Source organism: Trichechus manatus, unplaced genomic scaffold (genome assembly GCF_000243295.1).
Source record: "Trichechus manatus latirostris isolate Lorelei unplaced genomic scaffold, TriManLat1.0 scaffold00023, whole genome shotgun sequence".
In the NCBI taxonomy this organism is placed as follows: domain Eukaryota; kingdom Metazoa; phylum Chordata; class Mammalia; order Sirenia; family Trichechidae; genus Trichechus; species Trichechus manatus.
In genome coordinates this window covers 2,528,748-2,540,227 of record NW_004443959.1, presented here as the reverse complement: position 1 = coordinate 2,540,227, position 11,480 = coordinate 2,528,748, and the positions used below count along the sequence as shown (strand labels likewise).

General features: G+C 38.0%; 1 protein-coding gene across 3 annotated transcripts in view; it reads right to left on the bottom strand.

Annotated features, from left to right (window-relative positions):
- NBAS (NBAS subunit of NRZ tethering complex) overlaps window positions 1-11,480 on the bottom strand; it is a 461,389-nt gene that overhangs the window by 190,024 nt on the left and 259,885 nt on the right. For all 3 annotated transcript variants that reach the window (XM_023728239.1, XM_023728240.1, XM_023728241.1), the window contains one exon: window positions 2,131-2,298. In XM_023728239.1, the coding sequence (XP_023584007.1) occupies window positions 2,131-2,298 (168 nt within the window). The remainder of the gene's footprint in view (window positions 1-2,130; window positions 2,299-11,480) is intronic.

Here is an 11,480-nt window from a genome sequence, read left to right as displayed (position 1 = left end):
AAGGTCAAGAAGGGAGAGTGTTGACATATTGTGGGGTTGTTAACCAACGTCATAAAACAATATGTGTACTGACTGTTTAATGAGAAACTATTTGTTTTGTAAATCTTCACCTAAAGTACAATAATAAATAAATAAATTCAGTCATAACCACAACAACAACAACAAAAATCCCTGTTGACCTTTGTTTCAATGGAGCTGAGTTCATATTCAGATCTGGTCTCTCTCCCCTATTGCAATATTATTTGAATAAAGTTATCCTTGTTTGTTTAACACTGTTCAATGCAATTTTCTTTGACACCCACACAAATGTCTTTAAGACTTGTCATTAGCATTCTTCATTAGCAAGTAAGTACTTTAGTATCTCTAGTGTGGTTAACTATCTTTATGTTTTGCTCTTTTCATAGAGATTCTAGAGATCCTTACCAGAAGAGCCAAGTAAAATACATTCAACCATCCCTCCAAAGTTCATTGAGTACTTATTTTATGCCAAGCACTGTCTGGGGAAACAATGAATCTGATGCTGCAAATGATGACAAAAATTACAGTTTATATTTATTAAACACTTGAACACTTTAAGACATAAACCCATAAAAACTTCAAAGTCCAACAGGTGAGACATTAAAGTAACCATAATCCAGTGTGATACATGCAGTGATAAGAGATATATGGACTTACCTCAAAGATAAACATATAGCATCTCAGTAAGTGACATCTTCATCTACCAAGTTGTTTGGGCCGTCACCCTTATCTCTCCCCTTGCCCGCATAGCCCACATCCAGACCAGGAGCAGACACACAAAATATACCCCCAAACCAACCAATTCTACTTCCTTTACTGCTACTACTCTAGTTCAAAACACCATCATCTCTCACCTGGAGTACTGTAATAGAGATCGGTCTCTTTGCTTCTACTACTGACCCCCTATAGCCAGCTCTCCACAGAACAGTTAATCTTATTAAAAGTAAAGTCAGATCACACAACTTTACTATCTAAAATTCTCCAAAAGGTGTTCATCTTACTCAGAATAAAATATGCAGTACTTATCACAGTCTATAAGGTTCTGTATGGTCTCCCGACCACCTCTATGATCTCACTGCCTCCCATTCTTCCCATTGCTCACTCTGCTTCTACGACATTGGCCACCTTTCTGTTCCACGAAGATGTCAAGCATGTTTCCTCCACAGGGGCTTTGCACTTGCTCTACCTGTCTCAATCAGGTTTCTCCTCAAAATGACTTCTCTGAGAAACCTTACTTCCCTATCTAAAACAGAACTTCCCTCTCCCAATATCATTCCTTATTCCCTTACCTTGCTTAAGTTGTCTTTATAATACTCATTACCACCTGCCATTATATTATATAAATATGTTGTTTGTTTCTTTGTTTCTCTCACTGGAATTTGTTTCTTCCACGGAGGAAGAAAATTAGACTGAAGTGTTCCCCTACTCTATCCCTAGTTACTAGCATGGTATTTACACACAGAAAATGCCTGAAAAGTATTTAATGAATGAACGAATGAATATGATTCTCAATGAATATCTGGAGTTCACTGATAAAAAGACCTGTTTCTTTTTCCTCTAACTTAGTTGCCTAGTGTTAACACTAACAGACTTCAGCGTGAGGATACAGGGAAGACAGCAGGGGAGCAATCGGTTGAAATGTCAAAGAAAGCAAAACCAATCGCTCTACTGCCTGTCCTGACCTCTGCTTCCAAAATGGAAGAAAGAATCTGTTAAGCTGTTCTCTCTGCTCAGAGCGCCCAAGCTGGCCTCTAGCACTCTTCCTGGACTATCGGCCTGTAAATCTACAGCAAAAGTGAGTAAGCATCAATAAAATCATTTTCCTTTTCATCTCACACAATTTTTAATTCTGACAAGGAAACCAAATCTTACCTAAACTTCTATCAGTGGCCTTCGCAAATATTCCCTGGGAGTATGTTACATTCTATAAAGCAGATTAATCATTTCCTATCTGATGGAGGCAAAGAGTATTCAGGAGATTATTTCAATAATCTAGAGAAGATAAAGATGTGGCAACTATGAAAACAACTGAAGAGCAGTACTATTGCTACAAACCGTACAACTGATTAAAAAATAAAAATAAAAAGCAGCAGCAGCAGCAGTCCTGCATACTTGAAGGGGTCGAAGGTAAGTCACAGACTTCTTCCACCACTGTCCATCACTGACAGCTTGCAGCACAGCCTTGGTGGTGGTCGTGGTGTTGGAAAGAACTTTCATGGTGGTGGCAGTGGTCCAGTGTAATAGGTCAGATGAACTGCTGCCTGGAGCATTTACTTCATCCTATGATTAAAAAAAAAAAAAAGGCAAAAATGAGTAAAAACATGTACATTGTCTTAAAAACAGGGCAGAGAGTGGTACAATGACTGCTTTAAAATATGTCTTTACACATGAAGATATATAAATTTAAAAATACATCTTTGTAGAACAAAATTCTAACACACAAAAAAGACCAGATTTACTGGCCTGATAGAGATGGGAGAAACCCCAAGAGTATGACCCCCAGACACCTTTTTAGCTCAGTAGTGAAGTCACTCCCCAGGTTCACCCTTCAGCCGGGGATTGGACAGCCCCATAAAACAAAACGGGACTAATGAGGCACAGCAGTCCAGGGACAAGGACTAGAAGGCAGGAGGGGACAGGAAAGCTGGTGATAGGGAACCCAAGGTTGAGTAAGGACAGTGTTGACATGTCATGGGGTTGTTAACCATTGTGATAAAACAGTATGTGTACTGTTTAATGAGAAACTATTTGTTCTGTAAACCTTCACCTAAAGTACAATAAAAAAAAAAAATTCATCTTTGTAGAACAAAATTCTAACACACAAAAAAAGACCAGATTTACTGGCCTGACAGAGACTGGAAAAACCTCGAGTATGGGCCCCGACACCCTTTTAGCTCAGTGGTCAAGTCACTCCCGAGGTTCACCGTTCAGCCGGGGATTGGACAGCCCCATAAAACAAAACAGGACTAATGAGGCACAGCAGTCCAGGAACAAGGACTACAAGGCAGGAGGGGACAGGAAAGCTGGTGATAGGGAACCCAAGCTTGAGTAAGGACAGTGTTGACATGTCGTGGATTTGTTAACCATTGTCATAGGGCAATATGTGTACTAACTGTTTAATGAGAAGCCATTTGTTCTGCAAACCTTAATCTAAGGTACCAAAAAAAAAAAAAAAAAAAAAAGAATTATCTGTGTGAGATCAAATTGACAACAGCAACTCAAAAGGTTTGATGGAAAGCGTAGGGGACAGTGAGTTGAAGACAATGGTGATAGAATAATTTGGTAAAAGGATAGTGAGAATAGCAGCACAACTGGAAGAACGTAATCAATGTCACTAAATTGCGTATGTAGAAATTTTTGAAATGGTGTATCATTGGCTATGTATATTTTCACCAAAAAAAAAAAGGTTCTTCAAGGTCAAGAAGGGAGAGTGTTGACATGTCGTGGGGTTGTTAACCAATGTCATAAAACAATACGTGTACTGACTGTTTAATTTGTTCTGTAAACCTTCCCCTAAAGTACAATAAAAAAATAAAAAAATTCATCTTTGTTAGTAACAAAAAGTGAAACAAAGTACCATTTTGTTCCTAATATTTTCTCAAATAAAATTTTTTTAATTCAATAACTTACCAATTTTATCCTAACTTTTTCAAGAAAAGAGATGATACCTTCTAAAATAAAGTACAAGACTTCCAAGTCAGGACCTAGAAAGGTGGCAGTCGAAAACAGCGGGCTCCCACCTCCAGTCTATTGAAGAGAGAGGCTGTTAAAACAGATAGAGACTAGGGGACAAGCTTTGGGGAAGAGCACACTCAGATAAGTCTCTGTTCCACCCTCCTCCCCTAGACTAGCCTCATGCCTAACAAAAAGAAGTTAATGGCACCACTCAGACATGAGCCTGGGAGATGCAGTGCACTGCAGCCTGAAACACACTTGAAAAATCCAAAGTCTAATCAGCTACTACCAACAGAGGAAGAAGAGGTGGCTGCTTTGAGACTGGTACATAAAATATGAGTTTTCTGGGACAGAAGATGCACACATTTCCCATGGACCAAATATGGGCCTGTGAGGAAAGGCCAGAATGGGATTGACTGAGGTTCTGTCCAAGAGGGCCACACATGAAGGGCCAGGAAAACTCAGGAGAAAGAAAGTAGAAGTACAACCACTGGAAATCAGGGGCTGAAGCAGCAGTCCTAAATGGCTCACCTAAGGGAACTGAAGATGAGGGATCTCCAGCAACAAGAGAGGGGAACTAGGAAAACAAAAAATCACTTTGTTAGAAAAGAAAGTATTAGACACCTACCAAGCCCCCAGCAGGAGCGCCGGTGGCACAGTAGTTAAGTGCTCTGCTGCTAACCAAAAAGTTGGCAGTTCGAACCCACCAGCTGTTCCACGGGAGAAAGATGTGGCAGTCTGCTTCCGTGAAAATTACAGCCTTGGAAACCTTATGGGAGCAGTTCTACTCTGTCTTTAAGGGTCGCTATGAGTCAGAATCGACTTGACGACAGTGGGTTTGGTTTTTTTGGTTTTTTAAGATTGCAGCATACAGATTCTAGATAACTGCAATCTTACTGGACCATGTGAATTCTGATTTTTCAGTATTAGAGTTAAGCACATATGTTCAAAGAATATCAACAAAATGATAGCAAGGACTATCTCTGGTAGGAAGGATTGTAGATGATTTTAATTGTTATCCTTTTAACTCTTGAATTTTATAAATTTTCTAAAGTAAACATATATTGCCCCGAGAATGAGAAAATAAATGTTTCTTAAAAGAAAGTCTGGTTTTGCTACTTTCTCACATACTCAGCATCATGTCATCTTTTCGTTCCCTGTAATACTCTGCTACAGTCACAAAGACAACATAATTATCTTCACTTTCCAAACAATAATTTAGGAGAAATAACTAAGATAATCATTGAGGGTTGTGTACGTGCTTAGCACTATAAGGAATACAAGAGGAAAATACAAAATAGGTGCCTTCCATGAAATAATTAAGGACCAAGCTAGATAGAGAGGCCTTTCAAATGTGAAACAGTAAAATAAATGCCAGAACAAAACTAAAGGGTATATTCTGTAGCATGAACTCTAAGTATCATTAATCCAATGGCTCAGTCTAAAGGAGCCCCACCACTCTGTTATGTCATCCATTTTTACTGACTCTACAACACTTAACATACTCTTAGATATCCTTGCTTATCTGTTATTTAGTTATTTGTTTTCTGCTCACCCACTTCCCTCTGGAATGTCAGTTCCATGAGAACAAGAAGCTTGGCTGTTTTGTTCATTGTTGCTCCCCAGAAACGTGAATGGTACCAATCACACGCAACACCTCAATAAATGTCGAATGGACGAAAAAATAGAAGAAAAGTGAAAAGGCATAATGACACTAAGAACTGAGAAAGTTTGGGATCCTCTAGGCTAAACCCATCTGGATCACCCCAAACCTACTTTTGGGGGGATATCTAGAGGTCTTTTACCACTTCCAGAGAATCTGCTTAGCAGACGTAGATACTGTGATCTCTTCTATAACCTCTTTTGGGCCAGAAATGACTTGTGATAGTAAAAGTTATTCATAATTCAATTATATAACTTGAAGGCAATACAACACGGAAGTCTCCTGTTCCATAGCAACATTAATTAGCAAGCTGGAACAAGTTGGGATGGAATCTTCTCACATAAATTTTAGAAACATTACATATTCCACTTATTAAAACATGTGAATTTATCTTTCTGAAAAAGAAATGTACCCAGATCTCAGAATAATTTACTCAATAGTCACAGTTTATTGATTTCATGTTTTTCCAATTAGAGAGGCAAAGCCATTAATTTGATGGTGTTAGGGAGCTTCAGGCCTATAAAGGAGAATTTAACCAAGGGTGCCTCTTAGATTAGTCACATGTCTTATATGGGTACTCCTTTCATAACTGTTATGCAATGAGGTATTATGGAGATTTTTAATATGATAGACACTACCATAATTTTTCTTTTTTATAAGGAGATGTGTTCAAGGAGGTATTATTTTACCAGGTTTTTAAACTATTTACCCTTTGCTCTAGATTTAGCGTATTGTTCCTCCCCGAATTGTTTAAAAAAGAATATTTGGGAAAGAAAAAATGTCATAGTATATTAATTGAGTAATCCCTTTCAGAAATATTTATAAAGCAAATAATGGTTTCTTTATTTTTACCAATACAATATCCCAACAACGTGATGCATGTGTTTCTTTGACAAAATATTTTAAGTATTTGTTATTTAGATTAATGAAGAAAAAAAACTATTCATCTTAACAATGCTACAGTGACCCAGACAAAGGTAGAAATGAGTCAATCTACCTTTAAATGTTAAAAGGAACTGCTTTTCATCCAAACAAATGGATGATTTATAGTGTTTAAAAGGTTTATAATGTGGAACCTCCCGCCAATCTTAAAGCAATCAGCTAAAATTTTAACTCTGCATTTACTAATTTGAGAGATTACATGCTGAGAAAAATGTCAATGCATTAAAAATTAACAGTCTTTAAATATAAATGACATTGACTACATCTGCTTTTGATCAGAGAAAAATACTACTTGTTCCACAAAAACAAAGTTCTTGATTCAGAGTCTGTCTACTTCTACTTATTTTTTCTTAGTATCTCAGTTACATGAAAAAAACAATAAGGCCAGTCTTTTAACTTCAGAAGTCTTTTTGTTACTGTTAGAAGGATGGCTTAGTTTGGCTATTTACGTCTGTATCACATCATTCACTAATCTATAAGTAATAAAAATAAATAAATCATGCAATCACTAATAATTACATTATCACATAACAAGTACAATCACGTGTTGCTTAACATCCATGATACATTCTGTGAAATAGGACATTATGTGATTTGGACATTGTGCGAACATCATATTATTTGTTGGGGCAAATAACCTCTCTCTACAGCTTACTATACCATTATACATCTGGCAGAGCAATCACTTTCTATACAAGAGATGTGAGAAACACGTGTTGTGTGTGGGAAGCTGTTGCAACCACTACATCCACTACGTCCCATTCTCCAACTGAGATTTCTGAATTCTTATTATAACCTTATGGGACCATGGACTTCTACGCAGTTGGACATTGCCCGAACAGACGTTATGCGGCACATGACTATACGTAGGACAAATGTAATGTTTTAGATCAACCTGACAGTTACCATGTATTGTAGACAGAATAATGGTCCCCCAAGGATGTCCACATCCTAATCCCTGGAATCTGTGACTATGTTACATTACATGGCAAAAGGGACTCTGTAGATGTGATTAACGGTACAGACCTTGAGATGGAGAGTTTTGAAATTATCTGCGTGGGCCCAATCTAACCACGTAAGCCCTCAAAGCCAGAAACTTTTCCCAATTAGGGTCAGAGAGAGCATCAGAGAGATGTGACGGAGGAAGAAGCAAGAGAGATTTGAAGCATGAGAGGGACTCAACACATCTTTGCTGGCTTTGAAGACAGATGAAGGGGGCCACAAGGCAAGAAATGTGAGAACTCTCTAGAAGCTAAGAACAGTCCTCAGCTGACAGCCAGCAAAGTAACAAGGGCCTCAGTTCTATATTCACAAGGAACTAAACTCTCCCAACAACCTGAATGAGCATGGAAGCTGATTTTCCTCTAATGCCTCCAGCAAAGAACACAGCCTTGTCGAGGCCTTGATTTCAGCCTTGTAAGACTAAGCACAGACCCAATCAAACCCACTAGATTTCTGACCTAGGGTAAATGTAAGATAATAATTTTGCACTGTTCTAAGCTACTAAGTTTGTGATAATGTTATGACAGCAACAGAAAACTAATACACCACATTAGGATACTTGGTTTCTAGAAACACATTGTGAATGCTATTCTTACTTCTAAAGGGAAATGTTTTTAAGTTAAATTAACCAATGCTTACAATTTAACCAGTTTGCTATTGCTTTTTAAAAAAAAAAAAAAAACACCGTCATCGAGTTGATTTTGACTCATAGAGATCCCATAGGGTTTCTAAGGCTATAAATCTCCGCAGAAGCAGACTGCCATATCTTTCTGTTAGCAGTCGATTGCTGTAATCACTGCACCACCAGTTTCCCATAAGATTTTTTAAATTATGCTTTTAAAGTGCAAAAACAAAAGCGTTTTTAATGGGTTTTTGGACATTAGGAAAAATACAAGCCAACAATTCAATGTAATAGTATGTATTATAATTTAATTATGAAAACAGCGAGAGAAAAAATAGATACGAATAGAATGAATGAAAATAACGTTAACTTGCTTGTACACTGCAAGTGCAACCATGTAAAAAATAATTGTTTAGAGCTTAAAACCAAAAACTCATTGTCATCAATTCAATGTCGACTCATAATGACCTTACAGGACAGAGTAGAACTCACTGCCCCATAGGGTTTCCAAAGAGCAGCTGGATGGATTCGAACTGCCAACCTTTTGGTTAGCAGCCGAGCTTTTAACCACTATGCCACCAGGGCTCCGTTTGGGGCTTAGGAGTCAAGAAAAAACAGTGCCTCTCCTGGGTTTAAGATTGTGGTAGTATGAACACATGGTTTACTCAACTCCATTCTGTCTTACTGTTGCTAGAGACTAAAAAGCCAAGACTACATTTCCCAGACTCCCTTATAGCTAGGGTTCCACATATAACCTAGTTTTCTTCAAAGAGATGCACCCATATGAAATTTGGGGGGTAGAACTATAGTAGAGACCACACTTCTGCTATTTCTGTTATTTTCTACTGGCAAGCAGTAATTCTGTTTGTTTTAGTAGTTGTGATATCTTTTGCAACAGTGGTAACAGAGGTTCCAGTGCCCAGATCCCAGTTTGAGGGGCTAAAAGACAGGCATATGCTTCCATTTTGTTGGTTTGTATCTTGACAGAGGCAGTGTAACATTGGGGCCAACTGTTAAGGCAGTGGCCTTCTGATTTCCCAGTTCTTCTATTGGTTGTCCATCTTTCTTCTGCATTTGTGGGAGTTCTTTATATATGTTATATACACACTACTTATTGAATATTGTTGTTAGGTGCTATCGAGTGGGTTCCAACTCACAGCAACCCCATGTACAACAGGATGAAACAACTGCCTGGTCCTGCACCATCCTCATGATCATTGTTATATTTGAGCCCATCATTTTAGCCACTGTGCCAATCCATCTCGCTGAGGATCTTCCTCTTTTTCGATGACCCTCTACTTTACCAAGCATGATGTCCTTCTCCAGGGACTGATCCTTCCTGATAACACATCCAGAGTACATTAGACAAACTTTCACCATACTCGCTTCTAAGGAGCATTCTGGCTGTACTTCTTCCAAGACAGATGTGTTCATTTTTTTGGCACTGAATACAGGTATTATGAATATTTTCTACTACTCTGTGGATAGGAACCCTGGTGGTGCAGTGGTTAAGAGCTCAGCCTGCTAACCAAAGGTCGGTAGTTTGAATCTACCAGCTGCTCCTTGGAAACCCTATGGGGCAGTTCTACTCTGTCCTACAGGGTCACTATGAGTTGGAATCGACTCAATGGCAAAGTTTCTTTTTTACTCTGTGGATTACCTTTTCATTGTCTTAATGGTGTCTTCTGGTTAATAGTTCTTAATTTTAAGTTAGTCCAATTTTTACTTTTTTTTTTACTTTATAATTAGTACTTTTGTGTTGTATTTAGGAAATCTTTGCTTACTCCGAGGTCACAAAGTTTTTCTCCTATGTTTTCCTTGAAAAAGTATTATCCCTCTTCTATGCACTCACAGTATTATATACATACTTTTAATACGTGAACTGCAATATATTAAAATGATTTTTTTGTTTGTTCATCTTCCCAGCTAGACAGTGAGTTCTTCAAGGACAAAACTATGGTCTTTCATTACTATATCCTCAGTGTATGTGAAAAGCTCTAATACACAGTTTGGATTTGTAGATATATGCAAGGGTGTGGTTTTGCTGCACAGTGTAAATGTTCGAAGATACATTTTTGCAAAGCCTAATATGTTGTATCTACAGCAGCTAAATGTTCTTCAAATAAGATTTCATGTCACATTTTCATTTTTTATTCACCTCTAGAATTTTTTTGAGAGGGCATAATTGGTGATTATTTTTGTGCAGCGAACACCATTACTAAAAGTTTTGCAAGAACAAGAATAGTTCTACATATCAAGCGTGGTTCACTTTTTAATTGTTCGATTCTTATGATAAGTAATCTATTTAAAGAGTTGCTTTCTCTTGCGTCTGGTAATAGAATGGTTGATTTCCAAGAAACCTGTTTGGCCTGCTGCAAACTGAGCTGGTGGTACTCATAAACCAGGCAACGTTTATGAACCAAGACTAAGCTGAGCTCAACCTTTCCCCTCCAACACGCCCTTAAATAATCCAAAGTTCTTCTTCACTTACAGCAAATTTTATCCTGAACTCAAAATATTACGAATCTAACCTTTATTACTCGTAATGTTACTTTTACCAGTACCTGTCAAAAGGAGCAACAGAAAAATACTCCATGGAGTAAATCACTCTAAAGTCTGACTCTGCTTCAGTTCATCAGCTGTTAAGATGGGAAACGCTACAATATAGTTGCTCTCACTTTTGGGAGTCATGGACCCCCCCCCCCCCACATTTATGATGAAGCCTATAAATTCCTTTCCCCGGAAAAATGCATTCACATGCACATGCACACATGTGAACCCACACAGCCACAAACAACAGACACATCGAATTTGGCACATTATTTCAGGGGCCTTGGGAACCTCCAGGCCATTCTTGGATCTTCTAGCATTCCTGAATCCAGGTTAAGAAACCGGAATTTAGGAAAAAGAGAAGTGTGTTTAAATATATTTTTATTTCCTTTTTCCATGCCCAATTTTTTTCAAATTACTTTTGTAAATGATTTTGGATTCTAGATGTACCCACAAAAGACATTTAGTGACCACATATTTCTGGCAAGTCTGCTGTGTTTAAAGACCTGGTGCTAGGCAGTAGGTTACCGTGATGATTAAGACGTGGACCCTGCTCTCAAGGAGCTCACAGTACAGTAGAGAAGAAAGGCAAATAAGAAAATTTGCTATATTGTAAGTGCTATAAAGAAGATAAGAAAAGAGTGCTCTGGGTAGAATATAAGATAGATTGCAGGCAGGGTTGTGGGAGTGTCATGTAGAATCAGGGAAGGTTTTTAGAAGAAGTGATGTCTGATGCGATATCTACACAGAGTCCTCTGTATCCAGTTATTCATTACATAAAATTGCACAATTTCAAGGCTGTATAGAGAAGTAAAAGTATTCACCGCACAAAAATAATCACCAATGAACTGAGAACTTACAAAATTGAATCCCATTCAAATATTTCTCCCCATGTAATAACAGAATTTATCCCTACCCATCACATCCACATCTTAGCTTCCTCATTTATTCATTCATTCGTAAACAAATGTTTATTGAGCTCAATTTGTGATAGGCACTGTCCGAGAA